The 27,417-nt window shown below is 52.6% G+C and overlaps 1 protein-coding gene across 1 annotated transcript in view; it reads right to left on the reverse strand.

Moving 5' to 3' along the window:
• Positions 1-263: 263 nt before the first annotated feature.
• Myo5c (myosin VC) overlaps positions 264-27,417 on the reverse strand; it is a 65,133-nt gene continuing 37,979 nt past the window's right edge. The window contains exons 27-42 of the mRNA XM_033765329.1: positions 25,548-25,641; positions 25,242-25,305; positions 25,082-25,162; positions 24,191-24,371; positions 23,172-23,265; positions 22,988-23,051; positions 22,744-22,885; positions 21,693-21,780; positions 16,741-16,839; positions 15,616-15,770; positions 13,315-13,404; positions 10,863-11,013; positions 10,451-10,733; positions 2,715-2,889; positions 2,279-2,359; positions 264-1,250 (exon numbers count right to left, since the gene is read on the reverse strand). Coding sequence (XP_033621220.1) covers positions 1,098-1,250; positions 2,279-2,359; positions 2,715-2,889; positions 10,451-10,733; positions 10,863-11,013; positions 13,315-13,404; positions 15,616-15,770; positions 16,741-16,839; positions 21,693-21,780; positions 22,744-22,885; positions 22,988-23,051; positions 23,172-23,265; positions 24,191-24,371; positions 25,082-25,162; positions 25,242-25,305; positions 25,548-25,641 — 1,995 coding nt within the window. The 3' untranslated portion in view covers positions 264-1,097. The remainder of the gene's footprint in view (positions 1,251-2,278; positions 2,360-2,714; positions 2,890-10,450; positions 10,734-10,862; positions 11,014-13,314; positions 13,405-15,615; positions 15,771-16,740; positions 16,840-21,692; positions 21,781-22,743; positions 22,886-22,987; positions 23,052-23,171; positions 23,266-24,190; positions 24,372-25,081; positions 25,163-25,241; positions 25,306-25,547; positions 25,642-27,417) is intronic.

Consider the following 27,417-nt stretch of genomic DNA (forward strand, 5'->3'; position numbering starts at 1 on the left):
CCAGAGTCCAGGACGGCCCTCTCCGGGCTCCGAGAGTCCAGGCCAGGTCCAGTGCCCATATTTTACTGATCAAAGGATCACAGACTTCCAGCTCTGCTGTGTCACTCGCAGGGCACTGGAATGAACTGCCATAGGTCGTTTACAAAGTGGCAAGACCTGCTTCATGACGTCCTGGCCATGCCACTCCCCTCCTGTAATGAGGTCAGGGTCCGCGTCACAGTCACTGCCGTCACGACCCCTGGAGACCCAGGCTGGGATTCCTGTGGCTGGCGGAGTCCTGGGCCCAGAGTTTCATTCAATGACTTTCTGTGACTTGAAGAGGTTTGGGTACAAGGAACAGCCAGTGCCCATAGAGCTTGGGAACATGGATTTCTTAAAAGGAGGCACTGACATAAATCTTCAGTTACTTTTATTAGAAAATTAAAAGTATATTAGATGCTGACAGAGAAAATCACTTAGACTGACTTATTGTTATTTTCTTTTTTCTTTTTGAGATAAAAATTCAGGCTGGTTTCAAACTATGTAGTCCAAGATCAAACTTTTGGGGATGCTCTTGCCTCAGCCTCCTGAGTGCTGGCATCACAGCCCTGGTGTAGGTTGCCTTTATAAACTTGATTTTTAAAGAAGTTACTGTGTGAAAAATATTGAACTGTAAACAATTATGGTGACTTTGTTGGCAAATACAGGTTAGAGAACTGTCCTTACAGAGAACAGGATAAACTGCATGGCAAGGAAGCTCCGACACTGTATTAGTTTAAAACAGATTTACACAAAACCCTGGGATGAATTTTAGTGGTCATCTCTTGACACTTATAAGGATTCTGAAGCCAGAAATGCATGATTATGGGGTGGCCGTGGCCAGGCAGGGTCTCGTCCCCAAAGAGCGGCCAGGGGACCCAGCTGTGCCTCCAGGAAGCCAGAGGCCTTGGCCTGGGGACCTGGGAGAGGACAGAGCCCTCCAGGAGTCCCATAGAAGCCGCCAGGACTCCTGGGGGACAGGGACAGAGAGCCACAGTGGCCACCCGTGAGCACCAGGGCCGGCTCCTTCCCGAGGGCCACCCCGAGTCCCTGTCCTGCCAGGGCCTCGTCCTCCCTCCCTAGAGGCGGTGCAGGAAGCCCAGCTTGAGGCTGCTGGGGACCTGCAGCAGTTCCAGGGCATGCGGTGAGGCGCTGAAGGGGAAGGTGACTGGGAACAGGTACTTGGTATCCAGCATCAGCTGCGCAGGGTCCTCCCGGCCACTCAGCAGGGCCTGGAACAACAGCCGGGGCCGCGTGAGGAAGAGGCCGGCACTGCCACACCACGACTATGGCTAGGAGCAGCAGGCGAGGGGGCTCCACCCGGCCAGAGCCTGTCAGGACTCTTAGGGAGCCTGGGAGCATGAGGCCGGCCTTGCCAGGGCCCTGAGTAGCTCTCGGCAGCACACAGAACTTCCTCCGCCATCAGCAGAGTGACTGGCACCACTCTCTGACCCAGGGGATTCCGGGACTCAGCTCTAACCCAACAGCACCAACCTCAAGTGTGGCCTTTACACCAAACACTTCTCTTCACTCGAGAGTCTGCACCCTCTCTGTCTGGCCTCAGGATCCCTTTCTATTCCTAAAATTATGTGGACTCCAGAGCGCACCTGTGTGTGTGGGGACTACTGACAGTCACCCTATTACTACCTAAAGCCAGAATCTATTTGAATTATTCAAACGGTAAATGTTAAGCACAACATTTTCTGACAGTCAGTCTGGTGAAAAGCTGTCTCACACTTCTGCAAACCTCCCTGACCCAGGCTCATGTCTGCGAGAAGCTGCTGGAGCTGCTTTGCAATCGCCGTGCTGCGGTGTGCTTTATCTTCACTTTGGTTTTATCGGACACAGATGTGTCTTGGGATAAAGCAGGGGCTTTCTGGATGCCCCATAGGGGTCTCAAAGCCCCCGGGGACTCTTGAAAAAGCTCGGGGAGCTGCTGCCCTCGTTCACTAGGAGAAACACAGGCTTAAGGAGAAAATGGTCTCAAGCTCTATGCTCACAACCAGCGCTGCCTGGGCGCACTGCGCTCCGGATGGGTGGGAGCCAGGTGCTGCCAGCTCCCTTCCTGGTTTGTCCCCCTGTCCCGGGCCAAAAACATGTTCTGGAAACAGGCACGGTTTGCCTGCCTCTGTGCTGGGTGTGTCTCACTTGCACGTTCAGCAAACGGACTTTCATGTCGGGTTTCGTAGCCTGAGTTCTGGGCCAGTGTCTCACTCCACCCCTGGCAAGTGAAGTGACCGGTGTAGCCTTGGGACCTCACCTGAACTCTGCGCACAAAGGACGGGGTCACTCTCTTCTCGAAGTCATCTATGGGCGTGTAGGAGGTGAGGATCTTTATGACCTGGGAACACGACACAGCACGGAGTCAGACACGAAGAAGACCCACTGCACCGTGCTGCAGCTCACGGACGTTCAGGGAGAAAAGCCAGGAAGAGGGGAACCAGAGGCAGCAAAGACAAATCACCCTGCAAGAGGGCGGGCTCCTCACTCGCGCATCCGCCTTCCTAGCGGGAAGTGCACATGCATGCCTGAGTTTGAAGGCCTGGAGCCGCTGTCTGCTAAGTACCGATCAGGGACCACAGGACACGCGTGTGCTCTGCACGGCACACACAGTCGGGTGCACCCCAGCCCGGAAAGCCACGGCCATGGCAGCGTTTGTCCTGGACGACCCAGGGGGCACCAGCCAGCCCGGTCACCTGCACTGCAGACAGCGAGGTGCAGCGCTCGGCGATCTCCTTGGCGTCGCTGTCTGTGGTCTTCTTGACCTGGAGCAGCCAGGCCACCTGAGAAAGTGGCTCCAAGGTGTCCTTGGCTGTGCTGGTCTGCAGGTTCTTGTCCTTGAGCCACTCCTCCAGGTAGCTGATGTTGCACCTGCGTGAAAGCCAGGGGCAGAGGACACTTAGGGCAGCTGGGCCCTGTGCCCCATAGGACAGCAGGGTCAGGAGTTCAGCACTCGACCTAGCATGAGACCAGGGGCCATCAGGAGGCCAGTGCTCAGGATGCTCCAGTCCTCCAGGTCCGTGGTGAGCGCCACCACCTGGACAGATGACTTATGTGGGTATAAAAAACATTATTGCCGGGGATTTAGCTCAGTGGCTTCATGCCTGCCTGGCAGTGCAAGGTCCTAAGTTCGATCCCTGGTACCGGGAAACAAAACAAAACAAAACAAAACAGATTATTTTCCCAAATTGGCAGAAAAATCACAACTGGTGGGAAACTTTCAGCTGTTTCTGTCACTAATTATCACAGATTTCAGTCCTACCCATCTTCTGGAACTCTGAGCTGAAACAGGATCTTTCTCCTGTATAAGTTCATTGTCTCAGGTATTTTGTTACAGTAACAGAAAGCTGAGTAACATATCCAGCAATTTTCCCCTGGATATACATTCAGGAGAACTGAAAAAATGTCCACATGAAAATTTGTATACAAATTTTGATAGCAGCATTATTCTGAGTTCTGGTTGTGAAAACAACCAAATGTCCATTAACCAAAGAGTAGGTCAACAAATTATGGTGGAGCTGTACAATGGGATATTTTTCAGCCAAAAGAAAAGGATTTATGCACTGATATCTGCTACATTTATGAACTTCTTTCTAAATTAAAGGAGGTGTCTATGAAATAGAACATTTTGTTTTTTGTTTTTTGGTTTTTTTTTTTTTTTTTTTTTTTTGGTTTTTTGAGACAGGTTCTCACTGACTGAGACTGACCTGAAACTCACTATGTAGCCCAGGCTGGTCTGGAACTCACAGCAATCCTCCTGCCTCAGCCTCCAGAGTGCTGGAATTACAGGCGTGCACCAGAAATAGAATATTTTGTGATCCGCTGATGTACAGACAGACATCCAGAACAGGCCGATCCATGGAGACTGACAGGATATCGCTGGGCGTCCAAGCAAATCGGCAGGACGATCGAGGCAGGGAGCAGAGAAGCTCTTTTTGGACTACTCTAAAACTGCATCACAGGGAAGGTCGCCCAGTGCATGAATGGACCAACACCCAGAGAACTACGCCCCTTCTGGGTCGCACACGTGTGTACATGACCACCAAGGAGGCTGCAGGATGTCAGTGCAGGGCCTCCTCAGTCAGATGCCCACTGAGGCCATCGCTCGGAGCTCTGACCTTCCAGAGTAGCTCTCTCCAGCTGGAAATCGGGGCACGTGCTTCGTTGGGTGGGCGCGGTGCGTGTGAGGGAGACATCTCCGTTCCCCGCCCCTTTTCTTGGCATTGTCACTTCTGTCCCAACAGTCAGTTCGCAGCCTTCTTGTTTTTGCTGCAACAGGCCCCTCGGACCACCCCAGCCATTCGCCCCCTTTCCGTGAGCCTGAGTGTGAGCACGCCAATCCGCCCGGCCGGCTGGAATCCAGCTCGGGCTGGAATAGGGGCAGCGCTGTCCACCTCTCTCCTGCAGCTCAGGGCAGCTGTCTGAGGACCGGTGGTGAGCAGAGTGTGTCTGGGAGGCCTCATCGCTGACACCGATCTCCTGGAGCTTCCCAGTTCTTCAGCCCCGAACTCACCGCAGCCGAAAATAGCAGTGGGCGTCCATGCCCACGAGGAGCCCAGTGAGGGGGCTGAGAGGTGACAAGGGACTTCTGGAGCTCAGAGAGAGGGCGCAGACACCCGAGTTTACTTTCCCTTTTGGTTTTCTGTCTTCTCTCATGCTCGAGTCCCCAGCACCAGCACGGGGGTAGGGGTGGTGACCACACCGGGAGCAGGAGACCGAGGTGTGGCGAGAACGGAGGGCTAGGGCTCCAGAGGGTGGGTGCTTGCCACACTGCACCCCATGTGTGGTCCCAGAAGAGGGGATCCCCAGGGAACCAAAGAGCACCAGGATGCGCGGAGAGGGAGGGACCCACAAAGACAATGTACTGAGTTTAACCGTGCCTGTGCTCGGGTCTGCCTGAGGCGGCATTTGCAGCTCTGAGCACTGAGTCACGGAACAAACACCCCTCATGTTCCAGACTGGCCACGGGGTGTCACGCAGGACCAAACAGACCCAAACAGTCCTCAAGGACAGATTGCTGCCATGGCCGTGGCTTTCCAGGCTGGGCTACACCGGACTGTGTGTTCCCTGCAGAGTGCACGTGTGTCCCTTGGTCCCACGGTCACACAGCCAAACAGCACCACAGAGGCTCTGAAATGGACCCTGCGTGGGACCCACAAGGTACAGAGGAAGGTGAGTCAGAACCCAACAAAATATCCATGCTCCCCACAGAATTTAAAACCTGGTGTTGGGCTGGGGATTTAGCTTAGTGTCACCGTGCCTGCCTCAAAAGCATAAGGACCTGAGGTGGATCTCTAGTACCAGGAAAAAAACCAAAAAACAAAAACCAATCTGGCATCTCACAATATAATGCAAGCAATGGGAAGGAAACAGAAGATATCAACAGATCAGATGGGAATTTTAGAGCTCACAACAAGAGAAACAGGTGAATTAACAGCACGGGCTCCAGCAGGGAAGACAGAAGTCTGACGGAAGTTACTCACTCCGAAGGGCAGAGGAGAAAATGGAAAACAATAGAACTTTCGGGATCTGTAAGGCCTAAAGTCGTTCCCTGCAGACGAGAGCGTGACGTAGACAAAATATTTGAAGAAACAATGACTGGAAATGCCCCAAATTTGGTAAAAGGCACAAATGTGCAGTCTAGAACCTCAGGACTTCAAACGGGTTAAACCCAAAGACACCACGTGCAGCCACAGACAGCATCAAACTAGTACACTGCAGATGGAAACAAGGTTCTGCAGTCAGACAAACTGCATTGCTTGTGGAAAACAACATCTCAGATGCCTGTGGGATTTCTCATTAGGAATCACAGAAGAGAGGAAAGATGCGAAACAATTATTTTAAAGGGATAAAAAAAGAACTTTTAGGGCTGGGGATTTAGCTCAGCGGTTCCACCGCCTACCTTGCAAGCACAAGGACCCGAATTCGATCCCCAGTACCAAAAACAAACAAACAAACAAAAAAACAACAAAAAAACCCTTTTAGCTCAAAAGTTTATATCCTGCAAAAGTAGCTGTTAGTGTGATGGCAAAATGAAGACATTTTTAGATGAAATGAAACCAGGACAACTTATTGCCAGAAAAGCCGCTCTAAAAGGATCACAGAAAGAATTTCTTTAGGCAGAAGGTAAATTATATTAAAATGAGACTCAGAATACAGAAGGGACACGGAATGAAGAAAGAGCCGCAGAACTGGTCACCACGTTGGTGAGTACAGATCTCTTCTGTGGAGTCCTTTGGAAGCTGTGATGGCTAAAATGAAAGCACAGCGCAGGGACAGCTCGCATCCAGAGGCCTCGTCGCCGGGATGAGCCCCCTGGAATCTGTGCGTCCTGAGGTGACCGTGCACGCAGATCCGGCACCTGTCACCTCCCGGCAGACTGGAGGTGGTCTGTTCCCCTTAGTCACGGGCGCTACAGCCTCGGTTCATTCCCGCCACCTGGCAGGACAGAGGACCTCAGAGCCGCTGCAGGGAGCGCTCCCACCGTGGCTAAGGGTGTTCGAAGCAAGGGGGGTTCATGGCAATGTGCCTTTTACTGTAGCACATTTAAAAACTGTAATCATCTACTGTAAACTTGACCCTACTGTAATCCCTAGAATAACCACTAATGAAGATGCAATGAGTTGTGGTAAAATGCAATAGATAAATTAGAAAGGAATACTGAAGAAGAAAATCAGAAGGGCTGGGGATTTAGCTCAGTGGTTCCGCTGCCTGCCTTGCAAGCACAAGGTCCTGAGTTCGATCCCCGGTACAAAACAAACAAAATAAAACAAAATCAGAGAAACAAAAACCAAGAAGGACAAATAAAAAAATAAAGCGGTAGACCCAAATTGAAATATTCCAGTAGCTACATTAATTTAAAAATGGTTCAAATACATCACTAAAAAAACATTGTCAGATTGAATTGAATTTTAAAAAGAAAAAAAATACCCTATTTCATGCTGCCTAAAAGAAACTTCAAATATGGTAAGCTAGAAGTAAAAGATGAGGAAAGATGTACTATGAAACACAAATCAAAAGACTCTGGAGTAGCTATATTTGGACAAAGAAGACTCCAGGGTAGAGAACACCCCAGGGAGGGATAAAGAGGGATAAGAGGACATAGTAAGTAATAAGAGGTTCACCAAGAGGAAATAATGATTTTCACCGTAAATATCTAACAACCGAGCTTCAACTACAGCAACAGATTGAAAGACGAGATGAATCTATAAGCACAGCTGGAGACCGCCAACACCACTGCTAGCAAACAGCAGAACTGCTACAGAATCAGCGGGGTACAGAGCTGAGCACAGCCATCCTAAACCGAGTCTGCTGGGCCTTATGGAGCATTCAACCCAACCACGCAAGATCAGTTTCTCCAGTTGAATATGGCACACTTACAAAAATATGACACATTTGGGGTTTAAAAACTAAAACCACACACATTATGCTTTGGCGTTTTCTTAAATGTAAATATATTTCTAAATCCTACAGGGAGCAATCCTACAAGGTGGGAAGGCTGGTCAGCCTCCTCCCATCATCCTCCCCCTGAGCCACGGGAGCCAACACTCCACTTTCTGAGTTTGGCTGGCAAAGAACCTTTTGTGACCCAAAGAGAATCAAACTATAAGTCAATAACAGCGAGATAGCGAGAAATTTGACTACGAGCTTCTCAGCAATCTGCAGGACAATTTCCTCTGAAACAAATTTCAGAGGAAATTAGAAAAGATTTTTTTGGGGGGGTCTGGTCTTTGTGCTTACAAGGCTGGTGGCGGAACCACTGAGCTAAATCCCCGGCCCTCAAAAGATTTTTAAATGAATAAAATTGACAATGCAACATACCAATATTTGTGAGATGAGCCCTATGTGGTGCTGAGAGGAAGTTTATTGCCTCACATACTTATGTTAAAAAGAAAACCAGCCTCAGAGTCAGGCATCAAAGCGTCTACCTCAGCGCACTATAAGGAGGAGGGCAAGACAAATCCAAAGTAAGCAGAACTCATGAAATAATAAGGACAATGTCAGAAATCAAGTATATTAAAAATAAAAGATTATGAGAAAGTAATAGAACCCCAAACTGGTGTTTTGAAATGATCAATAGTATGGATAAACCTCCAGCAAGACTGACAAAATAGAGAAGACAGTGTTTGCCCGTGTCAGGCATGGAAAAGGGTTGCAAATCCTGTGGAAGTCACAGGAATTATTCTATTCTATTATGATCAGCGCCGTGTATATGAACACAACAAATTGGGTGAAATAGACCAGTTCCTCAAAAACCACAAACCACAAAAGGTACCCAAGGTGAAATCTATACATGAAGAGTCTTATAGTGACAAAGAACAAAAGTTGGACTCATACTATAAAGCCTCAGGAAAATGACAAAAGTCTGAGGAGGCTCCTGAGGGGTTAAAGCAGGCGAGAGGCACCGGGCTGCACGTCTTCCTCGCCTCCTCCGGCACGGTCAGGCACCCCTACTCCTGCTGTTGTCGCCCTCATTCCACCCGCGCTCACCCAGCTCACTGTGGGCATGCTGGATCCTACCTGTCCTTCAAGACCAAAGTCCATGCCTTTTCTGCTCGCCTCAGGTCCTGCAGGCTGGAAAGCCACGCGCTTACCTGGGCCACCTGGAGCCCCTCACAGAACCAACTCCCCACATCCGCACTGGACCCTGATCAGAGCTAGTGGCAGAGTGGCTGGGTCCTCACCTCCTAGTGTGTGGCGGGGACAAGTAGAGTAGGAGTCCCCTCTGGCCCCAGGTGGTCTGCTCTGCACCCAGTGGAACCAAGCCGTCGGTCATGGTGCCTTTCTGTGCTGGTGGCTGGAAAGCCTGACTTTATTTTCATGCTACTCCGGCCTGTTTGCGCTCTGCTTGGATCTGATTTCCAGCTGTGTTCACCTTTTTGAGTTTTTGCTGTAAGCCGCCTCCATCTCTAGGGGGCCTTGCTGCGTCTGTGTGAGCGGATGGACGTCTGGGGCCACGCCTCTTGACCCTGCCACTTGAGTTCTTTTCAAGGGTGCCCGCTGGGTCTTTAGGCTTGGGTTGGGTGGTGCCTGTGGCTCCAGTTTACCCAGGCCGCTGTCCTGCCTCAGGTGGCTCCTGGGCGTGGGCGGAACCTGAGGAAGGTCACTCCCATCTGGCAACTGCGGCGGCACGTGTCATGGGCACCCTCGTCTGTTCTTCCCGTGTCAAACGCAATGGGTCCTCCCATGTCTGCCTTGGCTTCAGACTCTGTCTCTGTCACCTTCCCTGGTCCCACCGCCTGGATTCCCGTGTCACACACAGGTACCAATTCCTGCACGTGTCACACAAATGCTCAGGGTCCACCCCTGGTCCAGATCCCTAATCTCTTGTCAGCATTAATTTGAACACTAACTAGCTCAGGACCCATCTCCTTCATTAGAGACAGGGCTCAAGCATCTTGAAACTGTGGGCTTTAGCTGGGGATGGTGGTGCACGCCTGTAATCCCAGACCTCTGGGAGGCTGAGGCAGGAGGATCACAAGTTTAAACGTAGCCTGAGCAACCTAGGGACTTATCTGAAAGGGAATTTTGCAAGGAAATTTTGCTCCATAGTTCAAGCTAGACTTACTATGAGAAATTCCCTACTTGAAATTTTCTTTGTTCAACATGTCCGAGCCAACTTCCGCATCTCAGAAATGTCTTTGTCTCTAGAATAATTTTGTCATTCTGCCAGAATGTCAATGAAGTACTAACTCCACCCTTCCCAAAGGTGCATTCGCCTTGGCCAAGCGCTGGATGGGGCCAGTCTCCTGCGTGCGAACACAGACTGGCCCCCTGGCCTTAAGTAAAGCTTTATTCACTTTGCGTCCGCCGCTCCTGGGGTGCTTTCCGTCCTGCCAGACTGGCGGCAAGCCAATTTAATTAAGATGGAGACTTTGCCATTTCAGTCGAGACCCCGTCTCAAAATAAAAAAGAGACGAGGATACTGCTCAGTGTGAAGGCCTGGGTTCAGTCCCCAGTACCCCAAGCAGGAACGACGTGTGGACTTTGAAGCGCCTTTGCCTGGCATCCGGACCTTCTTGTTCCTGTGTGAACTTCCTCTCTCCCGGGGTCCTGCTCCCTGAAAGGAGCCTCGAGGGTCCCCTCAGCCGCGTTGCTGTCCCTCCGGCACGGCTCCGGCGTTCCCCCCCGCCCGTCTACCATGGCCGCTCGCTCTTCTTGAAGCGCCTCTCTGTGCCCACCACACGCCTTCCACTCTTACTCAGCTGTCTGAGCTCCCTGAGGGCCGGCGCAGGGCCCTTGGGCTTTCCCGCTGCTTCCGGTGCCTCCCCCAGCAGTGCTCCCCAGGGAGAAATGACGGGGACGGACTTAGCCAGGATGGGTCTCAGCACACGGGCCGCCTGCACAGGCTCCGAGTGTGGCCCCGCACACCCAGCTGTGTGCCCGCATGGTCGCCACGCCGCCTCCCCGTCACCGAGGAGCCTGCCCTCACCTGATCTGCATCCCCTTCCTGCAGGAGCACATGTCCTTGCGCAGGAAGAGGCTGTTGAGGGTCACGGCCCCGACGAGGTAGAAGAGCTGCTTCACCGCCTGCCGCACCAGCTCGGTGTCCAGCCCGCTCTGGCACATGGTGCTGTAGAAGTAGCTCAGCTGCTGCAGGACCGAGCTCATGGTGTAGGTGTCCGTGTCGTCGACGCTGGAGGAGCGCTTCCGGAAGCCGGTGGGCTTGAGGCCCGAGAGGCCCTGCAAGCTCTCGTACTCCAGCATGCCAGGCACTGCGGGCCCAGGACAGGGAGGACGGGGCTCTGCAGACGCCCTCGAGGGCGGCGGGTGTGGGGAGAGGGGAGGCGGTTCTAACGTCTCAGCGTTGCCGCTGGAGTTGTGGCCATCGGGTGCCTCCTTACCGATTATGGGCTGGATGTTTTTCTCCATGATGACAATGAACTGATGATATATCTGTATGGCCACATCGCTAAGAATCTGTCTGTACTCGGAAAGGTCAAAGTTGTTCAAGCAGTTCGCATTCTGACGTGGGCTGTTATGCTTCATGAACTCCTGAAAGCAGGTGGGAGCACACACACATTAGAAAACTGCACACACAGGGCACGTTAAAGCAATACCCAGACCGATGCTACCGTCAGCATCTGTTGTGACTCTTGCACCTTGAAACTCAGTATCTGACTTGTTTCAAATGAGTTCTGGAAGTTTATTTCCTGTAAGAGAAAATCCTGACTCCTTGCATGACCTCAGACCCTTGTCCAGAGCCTAGGGCCACACACAGAGAAGGGCACAGAAAAAGCTGAAAAGTACCTGGAAACCAACTACTACAAGAGATGCAGTCGTCTTGAACTGCAAGGTCCAGCCCCATCTGACATTCTGCACGTGGTGGGCTGCGAGTTGTGCCTGCTGCTGAAATTCACGTTGGAGCCCTGGCCCCCCTAATACAGCGCAGCTGACCCTAGAGAAGGAACTGCTAGGAAGAATTAGGGTTCAATGACACCATGTAGCAGGGCCCAGGCCTCAAAAAAGGAGATCCCAGAGATGCCCAGCATGGTGGCTCCCTCCTGTCATCCCAGCACTCTGGGAGGCTGAGGCAGGAGGACTGCGAGTTCAAGCCCATCCTGGGCAACTCAGTAACTCGGCACGAAGGTCCCTGGGTTCAGTCATCAGTAGCACAGAGTGCTCTCGCTCTCTCCTTCCTCTGTCCCGGACTCTCAGCCCTGACTGCCCAGAGAAGCCCCAGGGAGAAGGTGGCTGTTCCAAGCCAAGAAGAATCCCACCAGAACTAAGCACACTGCACCCAGGTCTCAGACTTCCAGCTCGGAAGTGGGAAGAATGTAGGTGGTACTGTAGTCTGGGGTGCTGTTGACAGCGGTCCCTAGAAGATGAAGGCAGTGCGTGTAACATATTCAAAGAGCTGAAAGGAAAAGATCATTAGGAACAGGGCATGATGGATGTGGGTGTGGCTGCACGCTTGCTCTGTGTGCACAAGGCCCTGGGTTCAATCCTCAGCACTGCAGAAAAAAACAGTGATGGCAGGCAGAGGTTAGAAAGGACAGCAGAAAGTTTAGAAACAAAAGCAGTCACGGACCAGTGACTGGGATGCGGAAAAGGGCATTCTCCCTGTGGCTGAAGGGACACAGAAAGGGGCGTGAAAGGGTGGGCCGAGGGGAGGCCTCCTCTGCTCTCTGCTGCCCTCTGGTGCCAGACTGCATGTCCTTTGCTCATTTCTCCCGTTTTACAGAAGTACCGGTAGGGTCAGCTCTGGGCTTTACTTTCTCCCTATGGGAGGTCTGGTTATCCACACAGAAGAAGAGATGAGATCCTAGATAAAAACATAATTGTGGGTCTGGGGATTTAGCTCCGTGGTTCTGCTGCCTGCCTTGAAAGTGCAAGGCCCTGAGTTTGATCCCCAGTACCAAAACAAACAAAAAACAACAAAAAAAACCCACCCCCAAACAAACAAACAAAAAAACCATAATTGTGAACTCTGAGTCTGAACTATTAAAATTTCGAAGGGAACATGGTCATTGTCTTAGGGTAGGGAAGAGTCTCCAAGACACAAATCATGGAAGAACAGGAATGGTGGATTTAAGTATATCAAAATTCAGAAACTGTTTATGACAAAGGACTCCATAAAGTAAACAGAAGAGGAACCATGGTCTATCTGTTATAATACAGATCTCCTACAAATCAACAAGAAAAAACTCCACCCTAAGAAAAACAGAGAGGACGTGGCTAGCAAATTAAAGGGAATCCCACCACCAGTAAGCACCTGAACCAGTGCTTGGCCTCACTAGTGATCAGGTAAGAGCACCTGAAGTAAACAAATATCATTTCACATTCATCAATCAGGAAAGAATAAAACGGCTCTCGATGCCAACCAGTGGTCACAGTCCGAGGGCCTGGAAACCTCACACGGTGCTGGTGGGTATAAACGACGCCGTGGGAGGAGAGAGCCAGGGAGACCCTACAGGCAACTCTGTCACGGAGTTCCATGAACTCCTAGAGACAACGAGCCCTTCCCAGCTCCCGGAAGTGAAGCTGGATGCAAAGAAGTCTGCTTACAGGTTACAGAACCCCGAGGGGTCCCGGAAAGCGAGCCTGCTGTATCAGGGGCAGAGGTCAGAGTCCTGCAAAAGGGAAGGGCAGGTCATCAGACTTCCCCATGCTTCAGAGCGGAGGGAGCGGCCTGGCCCTGCTGAGGCCCGAGCTTCCAGAAGTCTCTGCCTGTGCTGGATGCCAGAGTCTACAGGTCACTTGGCCCCAGCATCCTGGGGCTGGGGAAGCCACTTTTGGGAACAGAAGCGTCCCTGGAGCTGCTGTCCCGTCCTGAGCCCCGTGTCCCATCCCTACCTCTTCTCCACTGTATTGCTTCAGGCAGTTGAGGAAATGGCAGGTATTGGAGAGCCAAAAGGACAGCATCTCAAAGTCTTCCAGGTGTTCCTGAAAGCACAAGAAGTGTCGGTGTCTGAACACAGGCGAGGAGAGACGCGTCTGACCTCGCCTCTGCGCTGGTGGTCCCTGACCCGAAGTCGTTTTCTGTCTCGCACTTATGCCCCAAACACGTGCTGCTGTGACAAGAGCTCTGCAGGGACGTGGAAGGGCATGGGTCTCCTTGATCGGCTCGTGCCCTACAGGGGAGGGCAGGCAACCCAGCTAGTGCAGCAGGGGGACAGTGGCCGTGGGCCCCACTGACCCAAGCTCAGGGACAGAGAGGTGGTGGGGGACCTGACAGGGGTGAGGACCTGGTGAGGGGAGGAGGAGGCGACCCTGAAAGGATGGGGTGGAGAGACGAGAGGCTGCTGGGAGAGCAGCCTGTGGGGGTGGCGGGAGGAGGACAAGCAGGAAAGCAGGGCGTAGCAATCTGGATTTGAGAGGGAAACTGAGGCCAGAAAATGGGCGAGGAGTGTTCCAGGGGCCACTGCTTAGGATCCCATCGGTTTAGGAGAAACCCAAAGCGGTGCTGCTGGACCAGCGAGGGGTCCTGGTGTGTATCCGAGGGCAAGTGGCTGTGGGCAGGGACAGGGGACACGGGTCACGGGCCAGGCATCTGCTGGTGCACAGACGCTCGGCCAGCACTGCAGAGCGGCAGGACGGGCAGATACTGCGGCAGGGCCGGGGCACCACACAAGCCTGCCTGGCTTCAGAAACCTGACCCAGGGAAGTCGCCACGCTGGGAGCCACCCAGGGTGACTGCAGCACGCTGCAGGAAGCCCGCGCTGTCTCCGCTCCATCCGAATGAAGAACGGGTCCCCGAGTAAACTGGCTCTGGAGGGCCGGGAGAATGGCGATACCCTGACTTCTCTAATCTGCTTTTCTTGTTCTTCCCTCTCTACTCTTCACAACGGGACTGACGCCTCCGGAATATGTATTTTGCTGAAAGTGAGGTTGGTCTCCGCTGACTAAAACATTTAGAGGTCCCTGTGTCGGCGGTGCTTCCCTTTGGAGAGAGAGCCTGGAAGGGCCTCGATCTGAGGTTCAATCCCCTCCCTGTGTGTTAGAAAACTCAGCACACTGGACTCTTAATGTAACCGGACCTGGACAGTTGCTCCCCAGAAAGAGGAAGCTGCTTTATCACTGCCTCAGCCTACTGTGGGAAGGAAGTGTGCAGTCGGATGGGCCCCATCACCGCCCTCCCAGCTGCTGCGTGGCTGGCCGGCCCAGGGTCCCAGAGAACCGGGGCCACAGAGCGCTCCTCCTGCAGGGCTACTGTCGCTGTCAGCAAGGATCTAGGTCTGGGCTGGGCGTGGTCAGCACGCCTGTGATCCCAGCCCTCTGGGAGGCCGAGGCAGGAGGAACCTGAGTTCAAGCCCAGCCTGGGCAACTTAGCAATTTAACAAGACCCTGGGTCAAAAAGTGAAAAGGGCTGGGATGTAGTTCCATGTGAAGGCCCTGAGTTCATCCCCAGTATCAGAGAACAACTGATACTTATTTACAGTTATTTCACAATTATTTTCCTCTTTATCACTTGACAGGGAAAGCCCAGGAAACCAAGAGTGGTTTAGGACCACACTGCAGCTGGAAAGGAAGTTAGCCGTGAGCCCCCACCTGCTGATGACCTGAGCCTCCCCTTAGCCGGCTCTTGGTCACGACTGTCGTCTCATCACCTTTCCTTCACCCTGGGAAGAGACTGCTCCCCAAAGTGGGTGGTCTCCACGCCCCGGCAGGGTCGTCTCACCCAGAGCCAGCTGTACCCATCTAGGGTCCCGTCCTTCCGACGAGGACTGAGCAGGTCAGGAGGAACCTGGGTCCCTGTGGCATTCACTGCGGGGGCAGAGCCACTCCCACCACCTCCGCAACATGAGCGTATTTGGGGTGAGGGGGAAGGCAGCCCCCACCTACGTGGCCCAGCCTGTGAAGTCACTGCCTATGAACACAGTGCGTCTTCGCGGGGCTGGGTGGCCGCGCAGACTGTGGGCTCTTGATGGGCAGAAGAAGGGGGTCCCACTCCATCCGCTACATGGAAGGCACTCTTAGCCTTCGCGGTGTCGGAGGGTACAGAGGCGGGGACGGTGGCCCGGCTGATCCCGGGAGGCTCTGGGGTCTGCGGCCTTGGGTCTCTCCTAACCCTCGGCCGGCATGGGGAGGGGTGTGGCGCCCGAGGGCAGGGGAGCACCTTCTGCTGCAACCCCGGCTGGTGTGGGCGCCGCCTACCTTCACCACCTGCTTGATGGCGCTGATGGCGCTGTTCATGAGCGAGAGCACCATGGCTGCGTCGTTCTGGGCATCTGCGTAGCGCACGCACATGAGCAGCAGGTGCGCCGGCAGCCCGGGCATCATGTTCACAACCACGCCGCGGGGCTTCAGGTCTGCAGGGAGGCAGGCGGGTGCTGCTGGGCTCTGTCCCCAGAGCTGCCACAGGGTGGGCTGGCCGGGCTCGGACCCTGCATGGCAGATACTTCGGGGACCCTGGCCATCTGCACGGCACTTGCTCTGTCCGCTCCCCAGTGCAGGGCTGAGAGCTCCCCTCTGATCTGAGAAAGGATCCCTGTCCCACGCCCCCAGTCTCTCTAGGATTGTGGGGTGGGGTGGCCTCACCACCCTGCCCTGAGAAACCGCTCTGGACGGTCGCCAGGCTGCAGAGGGCCTGATGGCCTGGGTGGGAACAGCCAGGACAGGGCAGAAAGGTCTTGAAGCGAGGGCTTGGGGAGGCCTGCGAGCTCCACGCTGCACTGAGACAGGGACGAGCGAGGGCCCCACAGCCGGCACCAGCGAGAGCGGGGAGAGGGCGGGGGAGCCCGCAGAGGGCTTGGTCCCCAGGAGACAGAGAAGGCTGCACCCCAGGTCCCTACCTAAAGCTCTCGGGACCAGAAAGCAGGATTGAAGGTGGACACCTACAGCCTAGCAGGGCCGGTTCTGGGCCCTTGTCCTGAGCATGTGCCATGGGATGTCCCGTGGTGGCACAGAGGGGACGCCCTGCCACAAAGACTGGGAGTGGACGTCCCCAGATGTCAGGGGCACGGAGCCAACACCACGTCACTCAGCCCCTCTGTGGGACCCAAAGACGGGAGCTGCATCTGCCATGTGAGCCTGGGACTGCTCCAGAAAGAACATGGGGGTGGAGTTCCCACGGAGGACAGTTTGGGGCACTGGTGGGAGGAGACAGGTCTCACAGCCATTACGTGGGCTGCCAGTGGCTCGGGGCGGGCAGAAGCCAAGGATCTATTCCATGCCTGGGGTGAGGATTCCGGTTGGGGCAGAGGAGAGTCAGAGACTGGGCACTGACTGGCTCAGTCTTCGGAGATAGAAGGAGAGCAGATGTCTGGGTCTGGGCCCTACCCAGGATGAGGTTCTGGATGAGCGCGGCCTCGTCCTCCCTGCGGTACTGCAGCATGCCCAGGTAATCCTTGGCTCCTGAGGATGTGTGAGCGTCCTGGGCTGCAGACAGACAGGGTCAGCACACACAGGCTGCCAGGGCCCCACCTCTGGGGGACTCAGCTCTGTCCCCTGCGCCTCTTCTGTCCTGGAGACGCGTGGTGACGGCCACTGCTGCCGGGGCAGTGCTGTCTCAAAGGGTCCCCGGCATCCGAAGGTCTCCACACAGCAGAGTGGGGACAGGAAAGATGTCACCTGTCCCCAAGTTGGGGCAGGAAGTGAGACGCAGGACGCGGGTGTGCAAAGAGCCAAGCCCTAGTCCTGACCATGGCTGGGCTCCTGTCCTGTGGCTACTGTGAGGAATCCCCACCAACATAGCAGCTGGAAACAGCACAGTTTTGCTTCCTTTTCCGTGTTTGGGACTGAATTTAGGCCTCCCAAATGCTCAGCATGTGCTCTGCCTTCAGAGGAAGCAACACTGTTTCTAGTCTTCCTGTGCTAGGGTTCAGAGGTCAGAAATGGTCTGGAGGCCAGAAGTCCGAAACTCAGCCTCCCAGCTTGACAGGCCCTGGCATCGCTAAGTGTCACCTGCTCTAGGCCCCTAAGCGTTGGCCAATTTGTCACCCCCTCGTGGGTGGCAGGTCCAGGCAGGGAAGCTGCAAGTGCTGATTCAGACAGGCCAGGCCGGAGGTGACCAGAGAAAGCCAAGGCAATCGGGCCTGTGACCTGGGAGACAGCGAGGACGCGTGGATTTTCAGTCTGTGCAGAGGGCGATGCATTCACTTCACCACTGGGGACAGAGGACTAGGAAGGACAGGCCTGTTCCGCTCCCCAGGGCACAGCACATGTATCATTTATTAGAGAAAGGGGAAGAGCTGCTTGGCTTGGGCTTGTCAGACTTGAGGTAAGAGGTGAATGCATAAGGACAGAGGATTATGTGTAAACAAATAAACACAGGGAAAGGAACAGTCACAGGCAGCCTCAATAAGGACAGCGGGGAGGGAGAGGAAAATGGAGGAAGAACAAAGGAGAGGTGGTGGGAAGAGAGCAGAAGCCAGGCGAAGCTCAGGGACTGTGGAGCAGGGATGGAGCAGCTTCCTTCCCAGGGCACAGGGACTCTGGACACGGGCTCACCCGGGGCTTGGGACCTCTTCCTTCTCCTAAGAGAGAAGAAGTTCTGAGCCCATGTACGTTAATTGTAAAAAATTTTGACAGTTGCACTTTTTGTTTTTGTTTTGATTTGTTTTTTTTTGGTACCGGGGACTGAACTCAGGTCCTTGCTCTTGCGAGGCAGGCCACCAAACTACTGAGCTAAATGCCCGGCCCTTGTTTTTTTTTTTTTTGGTACCAGGGATCAAACTTGGGACCTTGGGCTTGTGAGGCAGGGGGAGGAACCACTGAGCTAAATCCCCAACCACAGCTGTACTTTTAAAAAGGGGCGGGCACTATGAGACAAGGAAAACAGCCCTTCAAGCCATGTTTACAGCTGCGAATGCACACATGGGAAAACAGACTGAGCCCAAGTAAGTAACCAAATGATGCACCTCACGGGCCTAGAGAAACAAGAAATCCAAACTCAAAGCTACACAAGGAAGGAAATTATAAAGATCAGGGCAGAAATCAATGAAACTGAGACAAAAGAACTCCACAAAGAACCAACAAGTCAAAGAGCTGCTTCTGAAAGAATAAACAAAATAGATAAACCCTTAGCCAGTCTTACCAAAAAAGGGTACTAAAAGACCCAAATCAGTGAAGATAGAAATTAAAAAGGCAAAATCACAATGGACACCACTGAAATCAAGATTAGTAACTACTTTGAAAACCTGTACACCAATAAATGAAGACATGAATAGATTCCTTGATGTAAATGAATTATCAAAACTGAACCAGGAACATATAAAAATCTTGAATGGTCTAATAACATGCAATTAAATTGAAGCAATAATAATAAAAAACCCCTACCAATTAAGAAAAGTTCAGGACCTGATGAATTAACATTGGATTCTACAAAAACTTCAGGAAAGATCTAACACCAGCACTCCTCAAACTCTTCAAATGACATGGAAAGGAAGCAGCACTCTCAAAATCATTCCTGGAAGCAGGCATTACCCTGATTCCAAAACCTCTTGAATGAACATAGATGAAAAATCCTCAATAAGATACTGGCAAACAGTATGCAGCAAATCATCAAAAAGATCATGCATCATGACCAAGCAGGCTTCATTTTAGGGAGGCAAGGATGGTTCAACATATGCAAATCAATAAGTGTAATACATCACATAAACAGAAGCAAGGACAGAAATCACAGGATCATCTCAGTAGGTGCAGAAAAATCCTTTGAGAAAGTCCAACAACCATTCATGATAAAACTCTGAAGAAAATAGGTATAGAAAGACCGTATATATCTCTCTGAAAAAATCCACTTATGACTAACCTTATGCCAACATATTAAATAGGGAAAGGCTGAAAGATTTCCCTCTAAAATCAGGAGCAAGACAAGGATTCTATGATCACCAATCCTGTTCAACATAGTACTCAAAACATGTGCCAGTGCAGTCAGGTAAGTGAAAGAAATAAAAGGGACAGTATTGGAAAGGACAAAGTCAAACTATCATTATCTGAAGATGACATGATACTACACAGAAGGCCCAAAAATGCCACCAAGAGACTCCCAGAATTATCCAAATTCAGTAGTGTAGCAGGATACAAAATGAATGCAGAAAAAACAATAGTGTTCCTGTACACCAATAATGAACTCACTGGGAAGTAAATTAGGGAAACAATACCATTCACAATAGCATTAAGAAAAATTAAATACTTATGAATTAACCTAACCGAGGGAGTGAAAGACTTCTACACTGAAAACTACAGTACTCTGAAAAAGGAGATCAAGGAGAACACCAGAAAATGGAGAGATATCCCCTTTCCCTGGATAGGTAGAACCAACATAGTCAAAATGGCCACACTTCCGAAACTGTCATATACATTCAACACCACCACAATCAAAATGCCAATAGTGCTGCTGACAGAACTAGAGAAAACAATCCTAAAATTAAATAGTACTAGAAGAGACTCAGAATAGCAAAACAAATTCTGGAAGTCAAGAGCAAAGCAGGGGCATCACAATCTCAGATTTGAAGTTATACTTCAAAGCTACAGTGATAAAAACAGCATGGCACTGGCACAAAAACAGGCATGAGGATCAGTGGAACAGAACCAAAGAAGCAGAAGCAATCCCAGGCACATTCAGCCATTTGATTTTTTTTTTTTTTTTTTTTTTTTTTTTTTTTAGACAGGGTTCCCATATAATTTTTTCTTGTGGTGTCACTATGTAGCCCAGGCTGGTCTCGAACTCACAGCGATCCTCCTGCCTCAGCCTCCTGAGTGCTGGGATTACAGGCATGCGCCACCACGCCCAGTATCATTTGATCTTTGACAAAGAGTCCAAAAAGGTATGCTGGAGGAAAGGCAGCCTCTTCAGCAGAAGCTGGGAAAGCTGGCTGTCCACATGCAGCAGACTGACTCTAGACCCGTATCTCTCACCGTGTACTAAACTAAATAAAAATGGATCTAAAATCTAAATGTTAAAACAAATACAGTCTGCTGGAAGGCAAAATAGGGAAAATTAGAAGACATAGATGTAGGCAAGGACTTCCCGGACGGAACCCCCAGTTACATAAGAAATAATATCAGGAATCAACAAATGGGATCGTGCCATGTCAGACTGAAAAGCTTCTGTACAGCAAAGGAAACAACCAATAGAGTGAAGAGACAGCTACACAAATGGGAAAACATTTTTGCCAGCTATTTCTCAGACAGAGGAAATATAAAGAACTAAAAATTTAGAGCCCCCCAACAAAAGATCTAATTAAAAACGAGCAACTGAAATGAACAGTACAAACAGCCAGTAAATGCACGGAAAAATGTTCAACATCACTGACCATCGCAGAAATGCAAATTAAAACAACACTGCGATTTCATCCTAGTCTAGAGAGATTGGCCATCATCAAGAAATGAAACACTAACAAATGCTGGCGAGGCTGTGGGGGAAAGGGGAACTTTTCTTATTTGTTGGTGGGAATATGGACTGGTACAACTGCTACGGAAATCATCTGGAGATCCCTCAGGAAACCGACAGGAGAAGTTCCATCCGACCCAGCTACTCCCCGTCTAGGGATCTTCCTGAAGGGACAGGGACATCATCGTCCAGCCACCCGCGCACACGCATGTGTACAGCAGCACGACTCATCGTAGCTACGCTTGGAAGTGGCCTGTGTGCCCTCCAGCGGGTGGGCAGAGAAGGCAGATGTGGGATTTAATACCCACTGGAGCACTGCTCTGCCGCGAAGAAAGCCGGAGTCTTCCGTAGGAAAGTGGACGACCCGAGACCGTAGTGTTAAGTGAAATAAATGAGGCGCACAAGCTTAAATATTGCACGGTTTCTCTTATATGGGAAACTAAAAACTAAATACATTAAAGAGCAAAATAGAAGACAGATGACAGGAAACGGAGAGAGATTTGTTTTTGCAAAACGGAAGGGGAACAAAAGAGGGAGGGAGGGAAGGAAGGAGAGGAAGGAAAGGGGTGAAACGCAGAACCGAGGGGTGCCATGTACCTTACCGATGTCCCCCGATGAATGGGATCATTATTACTGCAAACGTGGACTAATCAGAAGTAAAAACTAGAAGATGTTTAAAGAGGGACACTCGCCAAGGAGAGGTTCAAAGCATCCGCTAGAGGGCGCCCCTGCAAAGGCCCCAGCGCGCCCGGCTGCTCAGACCCGAGGGAGCCAGTCTCCCGTCTCCCGCCATCCAGGCCGACCCGAGAACCCATCCTCCGGAGGAACGCAGGCTGCCACGCACGACAACCTTGGCCAAACGCTCACAAGACCAAGAAAACGAATCTCATCTCCCCACCTTTTTCAATGGTCTTGGTTAGGGTCGTCACTTGGTCTTGCAGCTTTTTAATCACTCTGTCCTTCATGTCCAGCTCTTCCTCAAGACCCTTCAGACATCAGAGCAAGGCTGTCAGCGCAGAAGCATCTCCATCTGCTTCCGCCCGACAGCGTCACTGATCCACTGAGCCTGTGACTCGCTCAGGAAGTGCACGACTCGGTGGGCTTCTGTGCAGCCAGAGCTGTAACCTTCGCTGTCCCTCGGGCCCCACCCCCTTCCGACTCGTTGAGGCACTCATTTACTTCCTCTGTCCCCTGTTCTGGACACGGCACACAGAAGGAAGCACACAGGGTGGCATTTTGTGTTGGCTTCTTGGCACAGCACGATGCCCTCAGTGCTCACCCGCACTCCAGTGCTTCCTGGCTTTGTGCTGAGCCCTGCGGTACGGACATGGTACACAGACCCGGTGCCCTCTTCTGTGCAGTGATGCCCATCGCGGAGAAGTTAGGACTGTGAGCACGGGGACAGGGCACCTGACAGTCAGGAGCCAGAGAAGCTGCTCAGAGAGCAGGCCCTGCTTCTGCTCTCCTTTCTTTTTTTCTTTTTGTACTGGGCATCGAATTCGGGCCCTTGCATTTGTAAGGCAGGCGGCAGAACCACTGAGCTCAACCCCTGGCCCTGCTCTCCTTCCTGAGAAGGAGGCAGCTTCACTGGGCTGGATCTGGCTTCAGACCAGGCAGAGTCACAGACACCCAGAAATAGCTTCTGTAACAGGCACACAGCGTTTCAGTTCTTCCTGAATTCTGAGGGTGTTTGGCTTTTGAGACAAGATCTTGCTATGTAGTCCAGGCTGGCCTTGAATTTGTGGTGATCCTCCTGCCTCAGCTTCCCAACTGTTGATAGGGTGAGCATCACCACACCTGCCTGATTCACTGGTCTTTCTGAGGTGAGGAAAAGGCACTCTACTGGGAGGACGTTTGCTCCGCAGCTGCTCTTGTGGGCCCTGGGAGGGTGTGTCCCCTATGGGCAACACCAGCACTCTGACAGCCCCCGACCCGTTCACAGTTCTCACCCTGTTTTCCAAAGGGAGCCGGGGGGCTTCCGCAGCAGTTTCTGACGGCTCCTGCCGCCCCCCAGACTCCTGCAGTCCTTGGATGGAGCCCACCAGCCTCTCTTCCACTTTGGTGCCTCTTTCACTCTGGGCGTCCAGTGCCCTGTGGAAGGCAGAGGAGACATCCCTGCCAGAGTGACCGTCACACGAGTGCTGCCACTCGAGGGCCAGGGACACCTGGGCCGACCCACATGGTCACACTCACTTTCTGGGCATCCCTTCCTCCTCCTCCTTGCGACGTGGCAGGTTCCACAGCTCTTCTGGCTTCCCTGCAGCGAGAAGGGAGTCAGGACCACGGTGAGGCTTCCCTGATTCAGGTTGCAGGGTGGCCAGGCTCTGCGGGCGCAGCTCTAAGTCCGTTCTTGGGGAAGAACTCTGGCGTCCCTTACCTTTCACCTTCTCTGTCTGCTCTTGTAGGCGGATTTCAAGATCTTGTTTCTGTTTCTCCAGCTCTGAAATTTGCTGTTTAAAGTCTGGGATCATCTTTGGAGAAGAAGTACCGATGTCAGAACATTAAATGCTCTCTGGGAGCGTTCCGATCTCGGAAGCCAGCCACTCTGTCTCGCCCCACCCGCAGGACAGAGCCATGCCAGGGCTCGCGGGTTGGGAGCGGCTGGCACCATGGTTTCTTGTTCCTTTTCTTTGCTTTTCTAGCCTCAAGACCCACGCAGCTGTCTCAAGAAATCCCAGCACGCTCCTGAGGCTCGGTGCCCATGACCACTCGGCCGCTTGGGGAGGGCAAGGCCTGGAGTCACACGTCCCGCTCCCTCCAGGCGTGGCTGCCTCTGGTCCCAGCCGGGCACTGCTCTGTGGCTGGGTTGGGGGTGGCCGGGCGATCCACATCCCTAACCTTTCCATCTGTGATAGATACCTTGAGCCTGTCCCCTGCACCCACTCAGGTCGAAGCCACCGTCCTGCTGTCCTGGGGGCTTGTCCTTGCCCAGGACGAGTCTGAGTCTGAGTAGCACGGGTCTGAAACCCTTGCTTCGCAAGAGCTATGCTGTGCCTTAATGTCTGGGTCTCTTTCCAAGGGATCAGGACTAGACTTAAATCCAGGTCTGAGTGCCCAGGCACACACGCCCAGGACTGGAGCCGAGTCAGATGCACTCTTGGGCCAGAGTGCTCTCCAGCTGGGCCATGCTGTAGTTTTATTTTCTGACCCCATTATTTCACTTCCAGAAAAAGGAATTTACCAGCCCTCTGGGAGGCTGAAGCAGGAGGATGGCAAGTTTGAGCCCAGCCTGGACAACTTAGTGACTCACACCCTATCCCAAATAGAAAGTAAAAAGGGGTGGGGATGAAAGAAGGTGCTGGGTTCCGATCCCAGTACAGCTCCAAAGTGATCTCAATCCAGTGTTTCACCACCCGGGAACAGAGCGGAGCCCAGCCCAGGGCCCAGGCGCCTCACCACGTTCTCGGAGGTCAGCCTGGCGAGCTCACGCTGCACGCTGTCGTGCACGTCACTCTCCTCGCGGAACAGCTTCTGCAGGTGGTGGACCTCCCGGCTGAGGTGCACCACCTTGGCGTTCAGAGCCTCGATCTCCGTCTCGTAGGTGTCCTTCTGGGTCTGGAAGTGGCTCTCCAGGACTCTGCAGGGAGGCCGAGAAATAAGCCACGCAGCCGGGCTCCCGGGAGAGGCAGCCAGTGTGGGCACGGCCGCTGGCCACCGTTGAATGAGTTTCCCTCCTGCGGTTTAGGACGTGCTGTGCACGGCTGGAGACATGTGTGTCCTTATCCCCGGCCTAGGCCCGCAGGAGGGGCGGCCCTGCGCCCACCCTGACGTGAACCGTGGGCACTGTGAGGAGGCGAGGGACACGTGGGAGCGGTGCACCCTCACTCGGTCTTGCAGGAACTGAAAACCGCTGTAGACAGAAGTTTATGAATTGAAGGGATCGCCACAAACGCTTCACTGTACGGAGACACCTGTCTTATGTGACGGCTCCGTCTTTACTCTGCGGTTATGTGTGGGTTTTACTATTAGGCAGTTCATCCCGGTGCTGAGACTGAGGCAGGAGAAGCACAAGTTCATGCTCAGCCCGGGCAACCTAGTGACTTAATGAAAAAAAACAAAACAAAACAACAAACATTTAAAGGGTGGGGACACAGCTGAGTGCCAAGGCTCTGGGTTCCTTCAGCACTGGGGAAAAAACCCTAATTACTTAATTTGCATAGTAGTGTCAGCAGCCCTCGGCTCATCCTACTGCGAGAATGTAGTCGCTGGGTCAGTCTGGGTCCGGTGAACGTCTCCCTGTCCCGCAGCCCTCATCTCTGAAAAGCGAGTCCCCGAGGGGCCTCTCACCGCGTCGCCTTCTTGAGTCCCTCGTAAGCAAACCAGAGCTCGCCGTCCTCATTCAGGTGCCCCAGGTCCTCCTCAGACAGCCTGGAAGACAGCGGGGGAGGACTCGTCTTGCCGCTGCTTCCGCCGGCCTTTCAGCGTCTGATGACCCGAAGGCGATCACCTGCTCCTCACGTCTTCGATGTCGTAGCTCTCGAGAAGCTGTCTGGTGACTTCCGACATCTTTTCTGGAAGAAAAGGCAGGGCTGTCTGAGTTTCCATGTGTGATCCCTCTCCCCGTGGCCTCTCCGGCCCGGGCTTGCAGTCTCATGGTCTCCAGCCAGGAACTTAGTGTCTGCCCATCCCGGCCACTGGCTGTCCAGACCAGCAGCCGGCCGGCCCGGTTCCCGCCGGCACCGAGGGCCTCCTCGAAGCCACGCACACAGGGATGCGTCCAGTCCCCCCGGCGCTGGTGCCACTGTCCCGTTACCTCTCATTTCCCGCTTCTGCGACTGCACCAGCTTCTCCACGTCTATCTTCTGCGTCTGCAGCAGCTCGATCTCCTTCTCAAACTCGGAGATGGTCTAGGTCACCGGCAGAGCCGCACCGGGAGAAGACACAGCGGTCGTGTTTGGTGTTGGACGAGGGAACGGTGTCCCTGTGGGGCCCAGGCAGTGCACCCTCCCCACACCGCCGAGCAGTAATTAGGTGGCACATTCAGGGCTGCATGCCAAATTTCGGGGGGTGCCACACTGTCCGAAAACCCTGCTCCCCTTTGAAATTTTCTAGAAAATGTCCCGAGTTCTATCTGTATTTACATTTTTTTTGGCTGATTATAACATAAAGAACTCGAAAACAAACTGGTTATTTTCTTTCAAAAGCAAACCTCTTTCCACACCACAGTAGAGCCTGAGCCCGAGATGTGGCCACCCAAGAGTGACACCTGCTGGTGTCTCCGCCAAGGGCCACTGGAGACCTGACAGCTCCGACAGACTGGGCCTCTGGCTGCCGGGGTCCAGGTGCAGGGCCCCTCCGGGTCCAGTCCCATGCTTTCAGCCAACAGGGACCAGGCCCTAGAGAAGATGGGCGGCTGTGCTGGGGAATCCCGGAGCCACCAGACTGACTGTGAAGCCATGGAGGGCGGAGGGTCTTACACTCTGGCCGTGGGTGCACGCGCTTCCCATACTCGCTGGAAGCCCCAGGCTTCCCAACTTGACAAGGAGGGCTCAGCACATGAGAACCGAGGGACGCGTGGGGTTCGGTTTTGGGGAGGGAAAAAAGTATAAGCTGTGACTATCCAGGCATGGGTCACTGCTTTATTTATTTACTTTCTTTTGGTACCGGGGATTGAACTCGGGTCCTTGCGCTTGCAAGGCAGGACACCGAAATGCTGAGCTAAATCCCCGCCCTATTTATTCGGGGATTGAACTCGGGTCCTTGCGCTTGCAAGGCAGGCCACCGAAATGCTGAGCTAAATCCCCGGCCCCTATTTATTTACTTTCTAAAGTTTATTTTTCTGAAGGGATTTTATAGGTATTAATAAAATGTAAAATATTTAAACAAGAGAATTTATTAAATTTCCTTGGAACAGTTCTCTATTTTTATAATAAATGTAGATGACAACCAGTACTTTTGTGTATGATTAAGCCATTAAAAATTCCCTTATATGTTTTTTCCTTTTAGCTTTTAAATTTTTAGTATAAATTGACAAAGTATAGTTGTATATATTTATGGAGCAGGAAGTAATGTTATGATTTATGAATACAGTGTGGAATATTAAACCAGGCTAATTAACACATCCATTCCTTCAGATAAAATACTTTTTCTTCTTCTTTTTTCTTTTTTGGTACCAGGGGATTGAACTCAGGACCCTGGGCTTGTGAGGCAGGCGCGGTGCCACTGAGCTACATCCTGGGTAATACTCACTCTTTCATGTGAGTGTGCGCTTGCCTATGTGTGGTGGGAACCCCTGAAATCTACTCTCTCAGAAGTTTTGAAACATGCAATATTCCATTTTTAAGCACATTTTCCAAGCTGTGCCATGGATGATTTCCTGCCAGCAGTTTAATCCAGAGATTCTGACGACAAAGTGATGTCTTTGTTGCAGGGTTTACAGACTCCTGTCACGACGGCACGGTGAGGGTCCGCCCCGCTTACACTCACCTCTAACTACCTGCGTAAGTGCAGCGTCGGGGAAGTGGGAAGCTGGCTAGCACACAGAACACAGGTGCTGACGACTCTCAGGGCCGGGCTCCGACCTGGGCTCCCACGGCCCACCCTGCCCCTGGGACTGGACTGCCGTCCCCGGTGGGTCACCGAGAGCTACCTTTGCCTGCTGGGTCAGCCGGGCCACCTCCCCC

Source organism: Fukomys damarensis, unplaced genomic scaffold (genome assembly GCF_012274545.1).
Source record: "Fukomys damarensis isolate Sample0158 unplaced genomic scaffold, DMR_v1.0_HiC HiC_scaffold_17, whole genome shotgun sequence".
NCBI classification, from domain to species: Eukaryota; Metazoa; Chordata; class Mammalia; order Rodentia; family Bathyergidae; genus Fukomys; species Fukomys damarensis.